At 31.7% G+C, this 23442-nt stretch overlaps 1 protein-coding gene across 3 annotated transcripts in view; it reads left to right on the plus strand.

Moving 5' to 3' along the window:
* The window catches only part of POT1 (protection of telomeres 1), a 76772-nt gene that overhangs the window by 20734 nt on the left and 32596 nt on the right, over positions 1-23442 (plus strand). For 2 of the 3 annotated variants that reach the window (XM_074268054.1, XM_074268053.1), the window contains exon 8: positions 20802-20932. In XM_074268054.1, coding sequence (XP_074124155.1) covers positions 20802-20932 — 131 coding nt within the window. Of the gene's footprint in view, positions 1-202; positions 312-20801; positions 20933-23442 lie in introns of those variants that run through there. The other variant, XM_074268056.1, reaches the window with a different exon arrangement.

The raw sequence follows: 23442 nt of genomic DNA on the forward strand, positions 1-23442 counted from the left end.
AATTTTTAGGTTTTGTTGGTCATTTTTTCTTTGTGTTAAAGGAAGTCATGCTTTACCAGGAGTGAATACTACAGGAAAGTAAAACAAATAGCACTGATTTTTGTTTTTAGGAAAGTACCAACTTCATTAGAGCTACCATAGAGAAGTACCAGAATAAATGTACAGGAACAAACTGCAGCTGTGCCTATTTTATGTTATGCAAAGAAACATTATTTCCTATGTATCCAGCTACATTTTAAATCATATCCAGATGTACAGAGGAGGAAAAAGTTCTTAAAAAAAACTCTCAATGCAGATTGACGAAGAAAAAGGTATTTCTAAGATTTTTCTCATTATTTTAAACAAAATATGCATTCAAAATGAGATAGATTGAAGGTTTACATAATTTAGCTTTCTCAGTCAATTAATCTTGTTCCTTTTATCACATGCCAATTACTAATGACAAATATGTTATCTGTATTTTTTTTTTTTTTTTGGTGGGTTTTTGTAATTTCTTACATTGCATTTCAAAAAAAAAACCACTGTCAGAAATGTAGCGTAGAGAAACTCTGTAATAGTTAAAGGTGATTTAGCCATCATAAACATAATAACCTCTTTTGGGAATAGGATCATCAGAAAGTTGGAATAAGATTTCATAAGAATCAAAGACGTATTTAAATAATAGGAGTATATCTACAACAACAAAAAAAATTTTGTGGTTGCACAATGGATTTATGTGTATCTAATAGGCTATTATTCACATAAAAATATGCCTTTCAACATTTCTCTGTTGTTACAATAGAATTACAGATTTGCCATACAAAGACAAATCTAGGCCTAGATATACACTCTTTTCCATGAATAAACACTTTGTCATATTGTCATAACTTACTTTTTTCACATTTAGTTTGTCACTTATGTTACCTAATGATTTCTGAACTTTGCCATCCTAACTCCATCTCTCCGTCCTTATAACTTTCAAGCCTTTTCATATGCCTTACAGTTGAGCTTTATATTTTCTTCATTTAGTTTGAGTTTCTTGGGAGTAGGTACTCTTTAGCATTTTTGTCAGTATCATTAGTATTTAGCATAGTACTTTGCACATAGTATTTGCTTAGAAAAATGCTTTTTTCTTTAATTCATTAGAAATTGACACATGGAATACATTGGAATCATAGAGCCACTTGGCATGTCTAGAGCTTATCTCTTGATTTTTAGGGTAGTGTTCTTTACACTATGTATCATATAGTCTAAAGAAAGGAGGAAATATTATTGGGACCACACAATGATAATTTGAATTGTAAATGATTAATTTATTGAATTGTTGTAAGTTACTTGGATACCACTTTAATTTTCACTCTCTGCAGTGTCATCAAAATGAAAGATGTTAGTTTTTAATAATGTTTTTAAAAATTCTAATAACTCATTTTGTGGTGGGAAATAATGGCTTAATCTTAGCAATGCTTATTTGAGTCAACTGGAAAATCTCATTTTGTCACACTAATAAATACAAAAAGTAGGCAAAACTTTGTACTTTTAAAAATAATAAGTTGGAGAATCCTGGGAAGATGACAGAGGGAGTCAGAAAATTCCAAGTTTTTCAGATTTCCCCCACAAACAAGGCAAAAAAGGCTCCTTGGGGCTAACATTTAAAGCAGTAAAAATAAACAAGAGTTGGGGCAGAACATTGATCTTCCTTGGATAAATGGAAACGATCAGTAGAAAGATCTTAAAATGGAAGTTTGGCCCTTGTGAAGCATTAATATCTCTCTGTACCTCTGATGAAATAGCAAATGTCAAAGCCCTGGGCGGAAGTGGGTTGGGAGGCAGCCTCAGCCTGAGCCCCAGAGAACCTCTGCTGTGCTGCCTAGATGAAGCCCTGGGCAAGAAGAGACCTGCACATTCCTGGTGAGGTGACATGGCTGCCAGCTATGAACACTTACAGGGGGTTCAGTTCTTAGACCTTGGAGGTAGGGGGAGAACTAAAGAGACCTGGGGACAGAGACATCACCCTCCACACTCTTGGATTATTCTAGCAAGCTCCAATGTTACTATGAGAATAGTTAAATAGAATAGAGGAAGGAAGAGGCTTCAGAAGAAGATACTGAAGTAAAAAGTCTCCTCTATCCCAAAGAGTAATTTCAAATGGTCACCTGTTTCCCAAAAATTTTTAGAACTTTCAAAAGACTTTATAAATCAAAGAAGAGATTGAAGAAAAATTAAAACAAAACAAAACAAAACAAAACAAAAAAACAAGAAAAAGAAGAAATTTATGAAAAGAAACTCAGTGAACTTTAAAAGGAGATCTAGGATCTTAAGGAAGAAAACGATTCCTTGAAGAGTAGAACTGAGCTCTCCATAATATTGAATTAGAAAATTTGATATTCATTGAACTTGCAGATTTTCAGGACTTTCTGTCAATCACATCTGAGCTCAATAGAAAACTTTTATATAAGAGCCAATATCAAAAATCAATTTCAAGGTCCTTAACATGGAAAAAAAAATTTTTGACATAAAAATGTATACATTATTGTTAAGATTAATATCAGTAATAGGGTAGCTCAAAGGAAAGATGAGGCAGAATTGAGGCAAAAATAATAATTATGTTAAACAAATGAGGTGCAGAGGAAGAAAACCTCTTTACATCAGGATTGGGTTAAATAGATAACATGATACACACACACACACACACACACACACACACACACACACACCCCATAAAGGGTATAGTATCCTCCAAAATTTGTAAATAAATAAATAGGGAGGGGAAACAAAGGGAAAAAAACAGGATCTATGAGTAGGTGGGTGGAGGTTAAGTAATATCAAAGCAGTTGAGGAGGAGAATTATTTAGAAGAATTAGTAGGGTTAGGAAAAGTGTGTGTGTGTGTGTGTGTGTGTGTGTGTGTGTATACAGAAATATATCCTTGCTTAACCATAGCCTGCTTGGAGGAGGTAGGGCTGATGAAAAGATGGGAATGAATAAAGCAAAAAATAAAAATAAAGTGAAAAGATGTACAGCAGGAAACAACCTACAAGGAAGTAAAGATAGACACTCATAAATAACACCACTAAATGTGGTATTACAGCACAAAATGGTATCATTTGTATTGTATCAGTTGATATCAAATACTATAAAATATATCTACTAGTTGACTCCATCTTTAAAAAACAAAAACAAAGGGGGGGGGATTTCACTTTCTCCTATCATTTCTTCAAATTATCATCCTTTATCTCTTCTCCAGACTTTTACTGCCACACTTTTATTAATCTTCTATACATACTGCTTTTAGTTTTAGTTTTCTAGTTCTTTTGCTTTTCAATTCCCTAAAATTTGGCTTCATATGACTATTGGTAGCATGATTTTTTGTTTTTTTCCCCTTTAGGAAACTACCATTCATACCCTTGAACTATTTGTAAATTGAGGAATGACTTGTTATTATAAATTTGAAATTATATTGATAACAGTAGCAATAGATAACACTTATGTAGTGCTTACTTTGTACCAGCCACTGTGCTAACCTAATCCCTTTAAGATTGTAATCTCATTTGATCCTTACAATAACCCTGGCATATACAAAGACAGTTCATGTTGAGAAACTGCAGACTTGCAGTGCTTTCAGAGTGTTTTGATCCAAGGCAAAATCTGTTTCCTTTACTCTTGTCTGAGGTTTGTATGTTCCTGACCTGGATTTGAGTTGGCTAGAAGTTCCAGTACATTTCTGTTAGACTCACCTTCAGCTGGATAGAATGTTCTTTAAGTTCAGAGCAATCCATATTACTTCTTGAATTCCTGCTTTGGATATTCCACTGAAGCCTTCAGAGTCAAAAAATGAAACCCCATTTCACTTCAGTAGTGAGAGCCAGGTAGCTACTACTACTATTTGCTCCTGAACTTGCAACTTGTTCTACATAGTCTGTCCTGAAACTGCCCCTCACCCTGGATGTACATTCCTACTCCCTTAGTCTACCCTGTACCTGACTTGGATTTTGGTAGTGTATAGCATAGATTCCACTTGATGCCTATTTTTGCATTCTGTACAATGTTAGGTTCTTCTTTATGCTTCTTGGATCTCTTCTTGTTCTGTTACACAGCTTGGCCCTCTTTTGATTCCTCTTCTTTAGTGCTCAGTCTAGCACATGCCTAACAAACCCCAATCCCAGGTGTCCACAGACTATTCTCTCTCTCTGATCTCTGCTAGAGATGTTAATCAATGATTTTTTTCTTGTATTTACTAATTGGAACTTTGGTGATTTTTCTAGGTCTTTAAGGAGGAGTTTTGTTAGAGGGAATCTGTCCTTTATGATAATAGAAGAAATATGAACAGGTTATTTTCTAAGATCTAGAATAATATGGCTTTGATTTTTAATATTTAAGTATGTTTTTAATGGTAAATAAAACTCAAAATTAGAGAACTTGTAAATAAAACAAATAATTAATAATAAGAAATCTCATGGTATTTATTGTGATATACAGTCTATATATATAGCACATTCAAACATCTGTTTTAGCCATATGCTACAAGTAGTTCTTGAATGTTTATGTCTCTTAAATTGATTCCCTTATTAGAAATTACTATTAAACTGAATTAAACATCAGTAGCTTAAATCTTTGTGGCTTTTATCTCTTATGGAATGCTTTCAAATTGTTCACTAAGTTCTGTATATTTTGTAAATCATGTAAATGAGAGCACTTTAATACAATGTACTTTGCATACATATTGCTATTACTCAGATAAAAGAAATTAATTCTTGAAAGAGCAATATTCCATAAAGATATTATAACTTTAGCACAGTTATATTTCTTACTGATGAATTTTAGTAATATATTTAGAGGGGGGAGACTATAGTGTATTTGTAAAATTTTATTTCTATTTATCTCTTTGTCTTAAGTGATTTTTACATATTTTAATTTTTTTTTTTAATTGAAAAAAATTGTTAAACTAAAGATAAAAAAAAGTCTATTTGGCCATTCATCATAAAAGTTATATTGGGATACAGCTTTTTCTTGCCACAATTTAAGATCAAAACTTTTGGTAATATTTCTAATATTGTCCTAAATAAAAATGACAAAATAAGGAAAATTAATTTTTTTCCTCAAAGTGAAGAGATCATTTATTAATTTTTATACCTTTGAAACTTTCAACAGTTTTACAGAGATACAATGCTTTATACTTAAATTACTAAAATTTGAGAAGGGTTTTAGAGTCACTTATTGTTTTTGATGTATCCCTTAAAAGAGTTTAGAAAGACATTTATTTTGTAGGTGGAAAAATTAATGAATGGTATATACATAAAATTTTATCTGGCAAGTACATATTATTTTATTTCTAGTTGTCTTTTTTCTTAGTAATATTATTAAAATCAATATGAACTTTTCATTTTTAAAAGAACAGAAAAACAGAACTGTGTATGACTTTCGACCATTTTATGTATAATGTATTTTTAACAAGCATGTTTTCCCTTCCTTTTTTCTCCCTTTTAAATCCCTTAGAATAAATATGAATGACTCATTAAAATAAATCCACATCTTCTTCATGTCCAAAATTATATCTTGTCCTACACTTTTTATCTCTTTAAAAAGAAGTAGGAAATGTGCTTTATTTTCAGTCTTTTGAGATTGACTGGAATTAGCATTTATCAGAATTCTTAAATCTTTAAAAGTTGTTGTCTTCTACTTTATTTTAGTGATTATAAAATTGTTTCCCTTATTCTCATCACTAAACTATGTAAATTTGCACAAATCCACTGAAGCATCTCTAAATCTAGCACCTTCCTCATTCCATTACATTCATATAGAGTGTGGTTTATCTATCCACCAGTAATATTTTTATGAATATGAATCATTAATCCTCTTTTACCTCTTTAGGGGATATTTTTAGCAGTGATATTTTTGGGTATGCACAATTAGCACTTTTTAGATATAGTCAAATATTTCTTTCCTAAATGACCAGTTCAGAATTCTACATACCAATGTAACAGTGCATTGGTGTTCCTGCCCTGCCATGCTGCAATACTCCATTCAACAGATGCCATTTACCTTTCTTATCATCATTGCCAATCAAGTAAATATTAGATGGAGCATTTATTCTTATCCTTATTAAAAACAAATATTCTTTTTTTTTTTAATAGCCACTATATCCTTTGTTCATTTATCTCTCAGAGAAGGTCTTACGATTATTATATTTGTCCCAATTTTATTTATATATATATATACACACATATATATGTATATATATATATATATACACACATATATATGTATATATATCTCAGATACTTAATACATTTTTTTTTTTTGTAAATCAGAATTGCCCATTTTATCTTCTTTATTTTTCGTAGGTGCAAAAGTTGTATTTATTTCTTTTGTTATATTTGATTATGAGATGATTTCTTTATCTTTCCAAATGTTTTATAATTGATACAAAGCAGATTACATGTAAAATGCTTCCAGTGATGACCTACTCTTGCTTTGCAATTCTTTAAGGCCCATATAGAAGTTAAAAGATTTGATTCTCACTTTTTTTGCTTATTTAATATTTTATTTTTTCTCAATTATATGTAAATACAATTCTTAAACTTTTTTTTTTTTTTAAACAATGTTGAGTTTCGAATTCTCCCATTGAAAAGGCAAGCAATTGGATATATAAGATATACCCATGCAGTCATATAAAACATATCCATATCAGTCATATGAAAGAAAACATAGAAAGAAAAAGAAAACAAAAAATTTAAGGAAGTGTACTTTCATCTGCATTCAGACTCCATTAGTTCTTAAGAATTGGATACCATTTTTCATCATAAGTCCTTTGGAATTATCTTGGATTGCTGTTAATATCCAAATCATTCACAGTTGATCATTAATGCAGCATTGCTATTACTGTTTTCAAAGCTTCTTAAACTGTGGTTTGTGACCTCATATTGGGATGCATTACTGACTGTGAGGATTACAAAAAAAAAAATTGTCAACAGTAAATAGTTTCTGAAAACAACTACCAAAAATTAATTCAACATCAAATGTATAATAAATCTAAGTTGTTTCTGGCACCGCTTGCCCATGATGCATCAAGTGACTTCACTGCAGCCTTGTTTTTGAGCAAAGAATATGTGTACTTCGCACTGAGCACAAACTACTTACTGCCAGAAACATCTATGTTCAAATTTGAGACAGTGGCATAAGAATTTCTCAGGCAGGGGCAGCTAGGTGACACAGGTCTAAATAGAGCACCAGGTCTAAATTCAGGAGGACCTGAGTTCTTAACATTTCCTAGCTGTGTGACCTTGGGCAAGTCACTTAATCCCAATTACCTCAGGGGGGGAAAAAAATTTCTCAGGCAAAAAGGGGTTAAGAGTAGAGAGAAAAAAGGTTAAGGAGCCCTACTTTGTAATGTTCTCCTTACTTTGCTTACTTTACATCAGCTCATGTAAGTCTTTATAGGTTTTTCTGAATCATGCTTATTTCTTACACACAATAGTATCCCATCACAATCATATACAATCATTACTTAATTAATGGACACTTTCCCTGTTTTGCCTTTCAGTGTAAAATCTCTTTTACACCTCTTTTATATGATATAATTTACCCATTCTACCTCTCTGCTCCCCCTCTTCCTGTTTTATTCTTCTTTCTCATTCATAAATTTTATTGATTTTTAAATATCCCATATATATAGCTCACATTTGTACCTTCTGTTTAATAATAAAGTTCTTAGGAGTTACAAGTATAATCTCCTGTAGGAATGTAAACATTTTACCCTTATTGGCCTCTTTTTCTGTTTACTTTTTTATGCTTCTTTTGATATTATATTTCAAAGTCATATTGTCTATTCAGCTCTGTGCTGAATAGGAATTCTTAAAAGTCTTTTATTTCATTAAATATTTATTTACCCCTCCAAAGGATTATATTCAGTTTTGTTGGACAGGTGACACTTGGTTATAACCCTAGATCTTTGACCCTCTGAAATATCTTATTTGAAATCCTCTGATCCTTTAATGTAGCTTCTGCAGCTAAATCTTGTGCTATCCTGACTGTGGCGCCATGATATTTGTATTTTTTCCCCCGTGGCTGTTTGCATTATTTTCTCCTTGACCTGGGAACTCTGGAATTTGGCTAAAATATTCCTGGGAGCTTTCATTTTGGAATATTTTTCAGGAGATGATCATTGGATTCTTTTAGTTTCTATTTTACCCTCTGGTTCTTCAACAGAGTATTTCCTTGATAATTTCTTGAAAGATGGTGTGAAAAAAAAAAAAAGATGATAATGAAGAAGAAAGATGATGTTTAGACTCTTTTTTTTTGATCATGGCTTTCAGGAAATCTAGAAATTCTTAAATTAATTCTTGGATCTTTTTCCCTGGTCAGTTTTCCACTGAGATATTTCATAGTGTCTTCTCTTTTATCATTCTTTGTTTTCTTTGTTTCTTGATATTTCATACAGCCATTAGCTTCCACTTGGCCAATTCTGATTTTTAATTAATTATCTTCTTCATCGAGCTTTTGTACCTTTTGTTTTTTCCTTTCCAATTTGGGTAATTCTATTTTTTTTTTTTCCTGAGGCAATTGGGGTTAAGTAACTTGCCCAGGGTCACACAGCTAGTAAGTGTTAAGTGTCTGAGGCTGGTGCTCTATCCACTTCATCACCTAGTTGTCCCTGGCCTATTCTGTTTTAAGGTTTTTTTTTCTTCTTCTTTTTTTCTCTTTTGTAATTCTTATGTGCCTCCTTTGCCAAACAGTTACTTTATTTTTCATGATTTTCTTGCTTCATTCTCATTTGTGTTCCTAGTCTTTCATTTGGTTTTTAAAATCCTTTTCGAGCTCTTCCAGGAGTTCTTTTTCAGTCTGAGGCCAATTCACTTTTTTCTTCAAGGCTTAAATAGAGCAGTTTTGATGTTGTTGAGTTACTATAATAACTTTCTGTGGTCAGGTTATTTTTTGCTCATTTTTATAGTCTATTTCTTGACTTTTATTTTCTTTAGTCATTTTTCACTTGATTTTTAAGTTTAGGTTAAATTTGGATTCTGCTCCCAAGGTAGAGGGTATATACTGTTCCAAGTTTCAAGGTTTTTTGTACAGCTGTTTTTGGAGCCTGTTATAAGGATCTGTAAGTTTTCAGTTCTTGCCATCTTGAGAGCTTTACAAGCCACTATGAACAAGTCATTTGCCTCCAAGACCTATTACTGGCTCGAAGCAGGCTCAGTCTATTGGCACCTTGGTACAGGCACTTTCATCAGAGGTTGTGGCCTTGTCATTTGTGTGTACCAGTGTTCAGGGCTTCACTGCCACACTGTGGAGGGCAACCTATGCTGGATTGTGTTCCATTCTCTTCTTGGTGTGATCTATCATAGTATCCAAATTAAATATAATTTGCCATTTGATTAGTATGTATGAGAAATTCACTATTGATGGAGAAGAATTTGAGAGAGTGTGAGATAACATTCAGATGTGATGGGATCAAGAAAAGCTTCACTGAGTAGGTAGGTATTACTTTAGATGAATCAAGAGAAATTTTATCTGGCAGTTATATGGAAAGGTTTGAAGATAATCCATACAAATACATATAGCCAAGAGAAAACATGATGAGAATGCTAACAATCATTAGTTACTTTTTTTGAAACATAAAATATATTTTTTAAAAAGGGTAGAAAATATGATAGAAAAGATAGATTGGTGCCAGATATTAGTAAGCCTTAAATGCCAGTTTGAAGTGGTTATGTGTGCTACATGGTTCTATAGGGGAGCTACTAAAAGCCTTTGAATAGGGGAGACAGCTTTACCTCTTAATGTCTCATATAAATTTAGAGGAACAGAAATTTTAAATATACTTTTTAGAATCACTACAATAAAATTGTGATCAGTTAAGGATCCAGGATTAAAATGGAAACTAAACTATATAGAGTGTGAGTTCATATATAGAGTTCAAAAAGATTATGCAAAAAATGTTTTTTTTTTCCAAACAAAATGATCACAGTCATTAACATAATACTTTTGAGATGCAATGAAAATAGTCTTTACACAATATTACTAAACATTTATCATCAACAAAAAAGAGATTAATGAATTGAAAATATAAGGAAGGAAATAGGCATTTATGAAGCACTTATTTTGTGCCAGGCACCCTAGTAGGTATTGGGGATACAAATACAAGCAAAAATAAACACTCCCAATGCCATTCTAATGGGAGAAGACAACATATAAAAGGAAGATGAAAAGAAAGAGAAAGTAACTAAGAGGGAAGGAGGATACCTTGTACAATGAAGCTCTTAGGATAAACTCACCAATAGCAGAAGGGGCAGTTCTTGTAAAGGGATGTTACAGGTTGAAAAGGCAGTGATTATTAAGCTTTTGTTTTGTTTTATCCATTTATTTCCTTTGAATTAATTTTTATCTCCTTTTAATGGTCCTTTTGCAATTAGTTTTGCTTACACTACTTTTTTGCTAGTCTGTTTCTTCTTTGCTCCCTAGCAATTTTTTATTAATTCTCTTTAGCTGGAGTCTTTTCTAAAAAGTTTCTCCTTTCTTTTTTTTTTTTTTTTATTATTTCTTGTTCTCATTTATTCTGAATTCTTATTTTTTTTGATTTATGTGTCATGCATCTATTCTCTCTCTGCTCTTTAAGGGGGTAAATCTTCTTAAGTAAATTTTTACCCTTCTCTCTACAATTTCAATGTTACTTCCTTTGTAACCTTACTAGAGCAGACCTATTTTCTGTCCCCTCCCCTCTCTTCACACAGTCTCCTATCAGTTCATGAAGGAATCTGTCAGAGACAAAGAGTATTGTATGTTAGGATCCATTCTATGACCCTACTTGTGAAGGCTGGTCATCAACCTTTATCCATATCACTCTATTCCTAAGAACGTAGTATCCTATCTCTTGTTCTGTGTCCCCCAAACTACTTGGGATTCTCATTGTCTTTGGGGACTCATGCATCAGCTTTACAAGGGTGATAATGCTTTCCAAAGAGGTATATCCTTTTTCCAAAAAATTATAAGTGGTAAAGGCTAGATTTTAGGGAAGACTTAAAAGGCATTAATATGACCTGAAGAAATGAATTATAAGTTTGTGCTTTTTGTTACCAATGTGTTGAAATAAATGATTCTGTACATTGCTGAAATCTCCCCAAAGGGATAAGATTCTAATGAGAAGTAATGCAAAGCTAGCCAATTTAAGAGATTTTCTAGGCTAATTTTGATGACAATCAAATTGTAAGCTTAAAAAAATCATGTGTCTAAAATTTGCACTATTCTCTTCATCATTGTATATTATAGGCCTCAGTTTTCTATTGTATAGGTTTTCTTGTAGATTCACTGTGTTATGTAGGCGAAATACAGATGAGTGAAATAATGAAAAAATTATAAACTATGATAGAAATTAAATCAATCCATATATATTTGTAAATACATACACATATAAAATTGTGAGAATTTAATTTTAGAATGGAAAAATTAAAGATCCTATTTATAATTTATTATTTTGACCTCCATTGATAATGTTATACTTCACTTTTCAGTTAGGTACATTAAAAAATTATGTTGAAATTTATGATAATTTAACCTGACCTGCGACAAAGATTTAGTTTTGTACTTTTCTCTGAAAAGAAGATCCAGAATAGTTAAATGCAGCAGCTGTGACAGTGGCAGCAATAGTAGAGGAAATAGTTTAAACAGGATCTTAGGTGCTATGGTTTAATTACTAATCAAAATTTAAATTTGAAACATGTTAGCAAGATCTATCTATATACATATAAAAAATGTTCTGGTTAATTAGTCTTACCAAGAGTCTACATAGACCCTCTTATCTAGTTCCTTTTGTCCTGGACTATTACTATGTAAGTGAAGCAAAAGAGCTTATGTTTATATAATACTTCAATATTTGCAGTTTACATACATTTTATATATATAACATAATTTTCTTTGTATACATTATCTAGTTTGGTTGTATGCTAGAGCACTGCTTTTCAAACTTTTTCCAATTGCCATCCTGTTCACTGGAGAAGCTTTTATGTGACCTCAATTATATATAAAATATTATACAAATAAACATTTACTGATAATAAATCATAATTTCTCAACCTCCACATTCAATTATGAAACTCCATATGAATCTTGAACTACAGTTTAAGAAGTTTGATTCTAATGGACAAGATTAATAGTAGAGTCCTAATCCTACAATTTGTTTTTCATCTAAGCTTGGCTCTTTCATCTACAATAAGGGTTTTCGACTAGACTATATCTAAGGTTCTATCTAATTCTGAATCCTTTGATGATGTGAAAGAACATGTCATCAAATAGAAAAGGTAACTTTCAAGGCTGACAGTATACTGATTGAAAAATGACTATCCTAATGTTTTTATTGTGACCAGTGGCATCCTATTACTCATTATTTCTTTCAACCTTTTTTAGAAAATAAGCAAAAATCTGACAGGCTGGTAAGGAATACTTGCAAGTAAGAATAAAAGTATCTCTCTCATTTGCCTAAAGACAGTAAAAGTTCTATTTTAGTTATAAAGAGAAAGCTCCCTGAAAAACTATCTGCAAACACTTTTGAGACAAACTGAACTAGGTAGAACCCCAACTGGCATTATAAGATGAAATTTATTATTCTTTGAACAGTTATTTCTGTTCAGCTCTTTGGGAGAGGGAGATTAGGGCCAATTTTAGTACTGATTGGTTGTAATTAAAGATTAGTAAGAACCATACCAAATGATATTTAGACATTTGTGTTTATTTAAATTTTGTTCAGAATTTTACTTCATCTTTCCAAAAATGGTAATTAGCAACTATCATTTAAAAAAAAACAAAAAACTTTCCCCCATTAGAAAGAGTACAGTTGTGTTATGCTTTATGCTTGAAAATTATTCATATTCATTCCTTTAGAAGCCTAGTCAGTAATCTAGGCATGTAGAATACAACATTGTCAGCTAATCAAGTTTGCAAGTCCTGTATCTATTAAAAGCTTCATATGTTATCAACTTTTCAAACCCCATATCTAGTAATAATAGATATCTAACATTTATATGGCACTTTAGTGTTTCATATATAGATATGTCTTTTGATTCTCACGACAACCTTATCAATTAAGGTACTGTTATTATCTTTATTTCATAAATGAGGCTAAGTGACACATATACCCACACAACTAATAAAAATTCAAGTACTTCACTCTCTCCATTCTGCTACCTAAATAAGGGTACAAATCACAAGAAGGTATTAGAAATGCCAGCTTGTGGAGCTAATTGGTAAGTACAAATTAAAAGAATATTGCTGTGTCAAGTATTGTTCAAATCCTATTTTAAATTTTCTAAATATTTACTTTAGCACAATTTTTAGGATCATACTTTTCTATCCTCAATTTCTGGTTTTCTTTCTCATAAGCTTTTGTGGTTCTCAATTTTATTATCAAATTAAATGGTGATAAAATCCCATTTTCTATTTATAAATGAATTTTCACACTTCAGAATATAATTTGAATAAAATTATACTATTAGAAAGTTACGGTGCAAAGTTTAAAATTGAAAAAGATGTGAACCCCAACAATAAATAGAACAGAAAGAAACAAAGCTATTCAATGAGATTAGAATCTTGGTGAATATGCGGTGTTTAAAGGAAATATTATCAAATGTATATTACCTATTGAAAGTAAGAATGAATAATAGTGACATTTTCTGGCATCATATTGAGGCTAGAGAGAAAAAAAACTTGTTGACAACAAAATACCTTGGAGTTAAGACTTATACAAAAGAGAAATAAGGCATTGTAAGATTTTCCTTATTTTTTTCTATCCTATTCTAAGTAAGAGGGAAAAGTTGAGGGATTATAATTGTCAGAATCACTGCATACAAAGCTCTTTAAAATATTTAAAAAATTTTTAAATTTTTATTATTTTGTTTTTAAAAAGGATTTACTAGGGTGTTAAAGGTAAGTATCTAATTAAAAATTTGGTGCCTTCAGGGGAATGACCAGAATTTCAGAAAAATAGAATAAGTATAGACATCCTCTTATTTTTCAACTTTCCAAAGCCAAAATAGCTTGTAGCTTTCCATTGCCAAAGCTGTGGGTTACAGTGACTCTCTGGGACCCTGAATCCTGAAAATCTAAAGCATAGGTGATCTAAACAATAGAAGAAATAGCAGGTGGGATAGTATATAACAAAACTGGGATTTTACTGCAGCTTGGATCAGAAAAGTCTTGGGGAGAGTTCAGATCAGGAAGTTAGCTCTCATACTTTGGCAGGTATGAATAGCTAGAGGCCAGGTTTTAATGAGAAATAGTTATTAAAGGAGAGCAAGTAGTCTCAATTAAAATAAACTCCCACTTGTTTTTCTGTCTACTTAAAAAAAGTAGCTAGAAGAAACACAACTGTGTTTGGGAACTCAGATACATCTTTCATGGGAACTATGTGTTCTCTTTAAGAATAATAGCTACTTTTCTTACCTTATAAAATAATTAGGAAGCAAGAAGAGAATTGTCTGATTGCAACTAAAGTTTTATTTCTTCACGGAATTGCTGAAATAATATATTGAAAAACTACTTATGAAATGCCTTCTGTGTTCACTGTGTTCAGTGCTGAGAAATTGAAAAAGAATTATATACTGTCTTTACTAAGCTAATAATCTAGCAAGGCAATATTATTCTTACATATTAAGAACTAGTTAAAGATGTATACTTTAATCTATTAAAAATAGGTAAGTTAGTATAGTGTAAGTAGGGCTTTGAAATAAGTGTTATATACTGAGAACAGTCAGTACTATACAGATTTTATGTAAAGGCTACCTCACAGGAACTAAAATGACCCAGTGAATGGTTGGAAATCAGACTATGTGAACAATCCAGCTCTCTTCAAAACTGTCTTCTCATGATTCTACTAGCCTTCCCAGTAAGAAACAAGTTTGACTGGATCATAAAGCTGCCCAGTAAAATGAAGTAATTTATAATACATATAGAAAGGATTCTGAGTGGTGAGGTCAGGAGGAGTATATTCCAAGGAAGACTAGGCAGTCAGGAGAGAGAAAATTAGATTTCTAGGAACAGAAAGCTACTTGATCTAAAACATAGAATATGTCAATAAGAAGAATGATGTGAAATAGGCCTAGAAAGGCATTGTAAGTGGCATTATATACCCGATTGAAGAGTTTATATTTTATCTTGGGGGAAATAAGATAGTGAAAGTTCTTGAGCTGAGTAGTGATCTGATCAGTCCTTTGCCAAAGCACAATAAAATATTTAGTTTTTCTATTAGGGAATGATTAGCGGAAACAATGAATGTGGAAGCAAAGAAACCAAGAGACCATCAAAGTAATTTACTCATGAGGTAATGAATGCTTGGATTAGTATGGGTAGATATGAGGGAAGATGAGAGAAATGTTACAACATTAGAATCTAAAGGACTTGGCAACTAATTGGGTATGAGAGATGAATGAGAGTGAAAAATTGAAGATATCTCATAGGTTGCTAAACTGAAAGACTAGAAAGTTAATGAGATCACCAAATGAAAGGAAAGAGTAAAGAAGAAACTGGGATGGACCTTCAGGAATATCTACTGTTAGTGGGTATGGCATTGATGGAAATCTAGCAAAGAAGACTCAAGGATTGGTCAGACAAGCAGGAGGAGAACCAAGAGAGAGCAGTGTCTTAAGAACCTAGGGAAGAGACGGAGTTGGTTAGTAATATTAAATGCTGCAGAGAGGTCAAGAAAGATGGGGTGGGAAAAAGGACATTGCATTTGTCAATAAAGGGTGACCCGGAAACTGTTTCAATTGTTTGAAGCCTAAGTCAGATAGAAAAGGCCTTAGGTTGGAATGTGTAGAGAAATGGAAGCAAATTAATAGAGATTGAAGATAAGATAAGACACTTTAGTTGACCTGCTTATGTAAGTACAAGCCATTTTCTGATATGGTTAGAGTTCTTTTATCATGTTTAAAACCTTGGCTTTGAAAGCTCCTTGATAAATATTATTCTAATCACATCAGATTGGGTTATATTTAGGGGTATATTAACATATACAAATGCAAATTATACTTTCAGCCTCAATTTATGTAAAAGACATCAAATTTATAATAGGTATAGAACCTAAAGAACATTTAGAGATATCAAATAGTAATTAGTGATAAATAAGCTAATTACACAACTAAAATCCAAATTTCAATATGATTTCAAAATAATTTCATTTTCAATATAATTAATGACATGTTGATCTGATAAAGAAAACTAATTTTCTATGAAATCTAATCAAATAGAAAATATATAATTTAAGTTCAACTTTGAAAAATATTTTCAGATCTGCTATTAATAAAATACATCACTTTTTCATATATATTTCTTTTTTATTTTAAAAATACAGATTGTATTTTCAGTTATTAAAGTGATAGAACATTCTTCAATTTAGGATTACATATTTGGATTACAAATTAGGATTACATATTCTACATGATGTAGAAGGAATTTTAGAGGCCATTTAATTTGATTACTCATTTTGAAGATGAGAAAACAAATCCATAGACAGTCAGCATCAGAGATGTAATTTGAATCTAGGTCATCTGACTAGAATCAATAATTTTTCCAATGTACCATATTACCCCACCACAATGCTTGTGATATTCAGAAGTACCTCAGATCCAAACCAGTAGGCACTATACTGTTCCTGTAACATTTTTTGTTATATAAAAATAAGCTTATAATCTAAATTCCTCTTGAACTCATGAAAGCTTTGTTACAGCTCTCTCAAAAAAAAAAAAAATTCATCATGAGGTGTCAACTATAAATTATTTCTCCAAAAAAGAGCCCAAAACACAAAGTAACTTCAGTATGGTTCATTTTTGTGAAACAATAGATTATACATTGTCTATGAAAGTGGTTTTGTTTTTGGAATAGAGACTTTCAGTTTTTCAGTTCAGTAGTCACCTAATTTAAAGTCAGATAATCACTTTTTTAGTTAAGTTTTATAATACCTCCATGGGTAGACAAATAAAGTTCCACTTTCTCAACCAGAAAAGATGCTGATTACTGTGACAAACTGTCAAAAAATTGTCACCACAAAATGTGGAGTAGAGGTTACTAGAAATTCATGTAATTTTATAGACCATTTCTAGTCATTGATGTGTTTGCTGATATTGTAAATATGTTTGTCTTTATCCATTGTCCAATAAATTGGTATGTTTTTTGATTCTGTGAAGTAAGAATGCTGTGGAGATTTCCTGTGGAAGATCCTTGGAAAAAATATGGACAGAAGGTGAAAAGTCATTGATAGAAATATTGAACTTTAAGGAGAAATTTTTTCAAAAATAATTGAGAAAGTTAAAAAAAAGAGGAAAGAAAAAGGGAATTAACACATGAGAAATGGCTAAATAAAGAATTAAAGAATCACTTCTTGGTGAGGCAGAAAATTGTCTTGGTAAAGCAATGGTATATGTACAATCTAGGTAGGAAAAGGAAAGTATCAATAAGGAAAAAAATAATTAGTTTTAATAAGGAAGAAATAATTAGTTTTAGGGTTCAGCTAAGAGATATGTAAAATTAAGCAAGTTATATACATATATATACACACACATATATATGTATGTGTATTTATAGTATCCCTCGTTATTTTTAAAATAAAAGCTAATTTCATGAATGACTCAATTGCTAATGGATTCTCTTTGCTTCCATGAGCAGGCTGATTTGAGTAATATTTCTAATGGAGGATAGTCCAAAAAAGAGTCAAAATGAGTCTCTGTACAAGAGCTTCCTTAATTAATTTTAATATCACCTGACTTTACTATATTTATCCTTTTAGAAGCTCTTTATTAGTATCTATTCCATATGAAAACTCTTCACCTGAGGTTAATTAAAATGTATTTTAAAAAGGCATCAGAAAATGATAGATTCTTTCCTCATGGCTCACATGTTATGCCAAAGTATATTGCATCATTGTATTTCTTTTCATTTCAAATATCTCAGGAATTATTTAGGAATATAAGCTCCTTGAGACAAGGAATTGACTTACTCTTTGTATCTAGAACTCCTAAATAGTTCCTGGTACATAAAACGGGAACTTAATAGATTTTGTTCTTGAAACATGTTAAATTAATTAATATTTTACTAAATTTTTTACTAAAAATAATCATACTATTTTCTTCCTGGTAACATGTAAGTTTCTTGAGGGTAGGGACAATTTAATTTTGCATTTGTATCCTAAACAACTTATACAATGCTTACACATAATAGGTGCTTAGTAATTGCTAGTTGAGTGATTGATTATCCTGAGCCATGTTAAGATAATAGTCATAAGACAAAGTTGAAATGCAGGAGTACATTAAATGACACATTATTTCTTCTTTGAAATGCATTTATGTCTTTTACATTTAATATGTAATTTTAGTAACTATATTTTTTAGTATTTAAGTAGTTATACCTAATATGCACTTGAACATTTTTAAATAGTATTTTATTTTTTCCCAATTATATGTCAAGACAATTTTTAGCATCATTTTTAAAAGATTTTGAGTTCCAAATTTTTCTCTCTCTCTCCTTTCTCCTTCCCTCTTCCTAACATGGTAGACAATTTAATATAGATATACATGTGACTAATGTATAAGACACATATCCATATTGTAATAATGAAAGAAGAAAATGATTAAAAGGAGGAAAAACAAAAAAGAATAAAGAAAGTGAAAAAAGTATCCTTTGATCTGCATTCAGAGTCCATGAGTTTTTATCTGGATAAATAGCATTTTCCTTCATGAGTCCTTTGTACTTGTCTTGGATCATTATGTTGTTGAGAAGAGCTGAATCGTTCATAGTTGATCTTCACACAATGTTGCTGACACTGTGTACAGGGTTTTGCTGGTTCTGCTCATTTCACTTTTCATTAGTTCATACAAGTCTTTCTAGATTTTTCTGAAATCTGCCTGTTTATTTTTTCTTCTTGCACAATAATATTCTATTACATTCAATTATCATAGCTTGTTCAGCCATTCCCTGATTGATGGGCATCCTCTCAATTTCTAATATTTTGCCAACATGAAAAGGGCTGTTATAAATATTTTTGCATGTGTAATTCCTCCCCTTTTTTTTTTTTTTCCTGAGGCAATTGGGGTTAAGTGACTTGCTCAGGGTCACATAGGTAGGAAGTGTTAAGTGTCTGAAACCAGATTTGAACTCAGGTCCTCCTGACTTCAGGACAGGTGCTGCATCCATTGTGGCACCTAGCTGCCCCAGTCTTCCCTTTTTTTATATTGTCTTTGTGTTACAGATCTAGTAGTGGTATCTTTGGATTAAATGGTATGCACAATTTGCTTGCCCTCTGAGAATAGTTTCAAATTGTAGTGGTTGGATCAATTCACAATTCCACCAGTGCATTAGTCTCTTCCCCACACACATTTTTCCCCCACGATTTTTCCACATTCTTTCCAACTCCTGTCATTTTCCTTTTTTTTTTTTTTTTTTTTTTTTTTGTCACATTTGCTGGTCACAAGTGATTTAGAGCAATTTTTTACATGTCTCTTGAGAGTTTTTATTTCACAGAAAACTGCCTATTCATATCCTTTGACCTTTTAACAATTGAGGAATGGATTTTATTCCTAGACATTTGACTTGCATCTCTATGTATTTGAGAAATGAGGTCTTTATCAGAGACCTCTCATTTGAAAATGAGACTTACTGTAAACAGTGTTGCCCAGTTTTTTGCTTTCCTTCTAATCTTGATTATATTAGTTTTGTTTTTACAAAAGCTTTTTAATTTAATATAATCAAAATTATCTCATTTATGTTTTGTGATGCTTTCTCTTGATTGGTCATGAATTCTTCCTTTCCCCACAGATCTGATAGATAAAATTATTTTTTTTACTCTTCTCAATAGATATAACTCTTTTTTTGTTATTTTTTTATTAATTTTTATAATTATAACATTTTCTTTGACAGTACAAATGCATAGGTAATTTTTTTTTTTTTTTTTTACAACATTATCCCTTGTACTCCCTTCTGTTCCGAATTTTTCCCCTCCTTCCCTCCACCCCCTCCCCTAGATGGCAGGCATTCCCATACATATTAAATATCTTATAGTATATACTAGGTACAATATATATGTGCAGAACCAAATTTTGTTGTTGTTGTTGTTTCAAAGGAAGGATTGTATTCGCAAGGTAAAAATAATCTGGGAAGAGAAATAAAACAAAACAAAACAAAACAAAAAAACCCAATACTCTCAGTTTACACTCATTTCCCAGTGTTCCTTTTCTGGGTGTAGCTGATTCTGTCCATCATTGATCAATTGGAATTGGATTAGCTCTTCTCTATGTTGAAGATATCCACTTTCATCAGACTATATCCTCATACAGTATCATTGTTGTAGTGTATAATGATCCCCTAATTCTACTCGTTTCACTCAGCATCAGTTGATATAAGTCTCTCCAAGCCTCTCTGTATTCCTCCAGTTGGTCATTTCTTACAGAACAATAATATTCCATAACATTCATATACCATAATTTATCTAACCATTCTCCAATTGATGGACATCCATTCATTTTCCAGTTTCTAGCCACTACAAAAAGGGCTGCCACAGACATTTTGGCACATACAGGTCCCTTTCCCTTCTTTAGTATTTCCTTGGGTAGATATAACTCTTTATGTCTAAATCATGTACCCATTTTAACTATATCTTGGTATATGATGTGAGATGTTGGTCTATACATAGTATGTACCCTATTGTTTTCCAATTTTTCCACCAATGTTTCTGAAATAGTGTGTTATTATTTCAAAGGCTGGTGACTTTGAGTTTATACAGTTTTTATTTTAAAAGCTTTTTGTAAAGAAAGTCAAATTTTGTTAATTTTGTAATTTTGTATTTTTCAGATTATTGTTCAGTTGTAACTATCATGGATCAGTCCAATGTCAAGTTAACCTGTATGCTTTTCAGTGTAAATCTTGATACACTTCCAGTAATCTACAAAGTTGGAGACATTGTTCGTTTTCATAGACTGAAGGTACAGTTTCTATTTCATGGTGCATAATAACTATTACAGATATTTAATATTTGCCAAACACAGTAAATGCTAATTGTTGTTTTCACTGTGTACTGAAAACTAGAATAAATAGTATAGATGAAAGATAAAGAAATAGTCATGTAGTCAACAAGTATTGTTACAATGTGCCATAGACTGTGCTAGATGTTGATGATTAGTTTCTAATAAAGGAGATAAGTGCCTGTAAAAAATATAGTATTAAGTTGATAAATACATCTATCTGTACAGACTAATTAAATTACAGATAACTTGGGAGCGAGACCTTAGAAACTGGGGAGAACAAGAAAGACTTCATGTAGAAGATAGTATCTGAGGTACATCTTAAATGAAAAGAAGCACTCTGCAAGACAGAGTAAATGATGGAATGAATTCCAAGTACAACCAGTGATGATAGATAGAATATCATTAATAAGGAATAAAGAGTTCTTTTGACTGGACTGGACTGGACTGGGAAAGGGAATAATGTCCATTGAGACTATAAATTAAGTTGGGGCCAGATTGTATAGGACTTTAAAAACTAAACAGAAGGCATTAATATTTTATCCTAGAGGTAATAGGAAACCGATGTAGTTGGTTGAATAGGTGAGTCATCTGATTAGATGTGCACTTAAGGAAAATCACTTTGGCAGCAGTATGTAGGATGACTACAATAGGGACATATGTGAATCAGAAAGATCAATTAGAAGTTTGCTGCTATAATGTAAATTATGAGAGTGTGAACTGAAGTTGTAGATGTTTGGCAGGAGGTAATTTTGGAGATAAAAATAGTAAGATTTGTGAGTTGATATGTCAGGTAAGAGACATTGTCCAGTATAATACTAAGCTTATGAACTCCAAATACCAAGAAGTATTATGGTGTCTTCAAGAATAATAGGCAAATTTGGAAGAAGAGAAAGTTTAGAGGGAAGGTCAAGTAAAGTCATTAATCTTTATTAAGTGTTTGTTATATGCTTCACCAGCTCTTATGGGTTTAACTATCATCTTTATGCACATAACTCCCAGATTAATTCTCTCTGCCTCTCTCCCAATTCAGTGCTGGATCAACAACTGCTTATTGTATAATTCACATTGGGTGTTTCCAGACTATTTATAACATGTTAACATGTCAAAACTGAATTCACAATTTTCCTTCTCTGAGATTCATTTAACTGATGATTTTTTTTTTTTTTTAATTCCACTTTACCTTTAGCCTTGAAACCCCTAACTCTTAGAAAGTTATTTTGGGGAAAAAAAAAAAGGAATTTTTTCAAAGGTTCTAATAAAGACCTTATTTCTAAAATATATAGATAATTGACTCAAATTTATAATAATTCAAGCTATTCCCCCCAAAATATGAACAATTTTTAGATGAAGTAATTGAAGCTAATTATAGTCATTTGAAAAGGTGCTCTAAATCACTATTGATCAGAGAAATGAAAATTAAGATAACTCTGAAATACTACTACATACCTGTCATATTAGTTAAGATGACAAGAAAAGATAATGATGAATGTTGGAAGGGATGTGGGAAAACTGGGACACTGACACATTGTTGATGGAACTGTGAATAAATCCAACCATTCTTGAGAACAATTTGGAACTATGCTCAAAAAGTATCAAACTGTGTATGCCTTTTGATCCAGCAATGTTGTTATAGGGCTTATATCCCAAAGAGATCTTAAAGGAGGGAAAGGGGCGCACATGTGCAAAAATGTTTGTGGCAGCCCTCTTTGTAGTGGAAAGAAACTGGAAACTGAGTGGATGCCCATCAATTGGAGAATGGCTGAATAAATTATGGTATGTGAATATTATGGAATATTATTGTTCTGTAAGAAACAACCAGCAGGATGATTCCAGAGATGCTTGGAGAGACTTACATGAACTAATGCTAAGTGAAATGAGCAGAACCAGGAGATCATCATACAAGGCAACAACAAAATTATACAATGATCAATTCTGATGGACGTGGTTCTCTTCAACAATGAGATGATTCAAACCAATTCTAATTGTTCAGTGATGAAGGGAGCCATCTACATCCACAGAGAGGACTGTGGGAACTGAGGATGGACCACAGCATAGGACTCTTACTCTTTCTTTTGTTGTTTGCTTGCATGTTGTTTTCTTTCCCATTTTTTTTTTCTTCTTGATCTGATTTTTCCTGTGCAGCAAGATAACTATAAATATGTATACATATATTGGATTTAACATATATTTTAACATATTTAACATGTATTGGGCTACTTGCCATCTAGGGGAGGAGGTGGGGGGAAGGAGTGGATAATTTGGAACAGAAGATTTTGCAAGGGTCAATGTTGAAAAATTATCCAAGAATAAAAATTTAAAAAAAAAAAGAAAGAAAATAAGGAATTAGTGAGGAACTAACGGATTTTCTTGTCACAGTGATAACCTGATTGAGTTTGGATAACATTAAGTTGTAATTATATTGCAGCATGATTATAAAACATCCTTTAGCTGAATTCAACTTAAAGTAG

This window comes from Sminthopsis crassicaudata, chromosome 5 (genome assembly GCF_048593235.1).
Source record: "Sminthopsis crassicaudata isolate SCR6 chromosome 5, ASM4859323v1, whole genome shotgun sequence".
Lineage (NCBI taxonomy): Eukaryota > Metazoa > Chordata > Mammalia > Dasyuromorphia > Dasyuridae > Sminthopsis > Sminthopsis crassicaudata.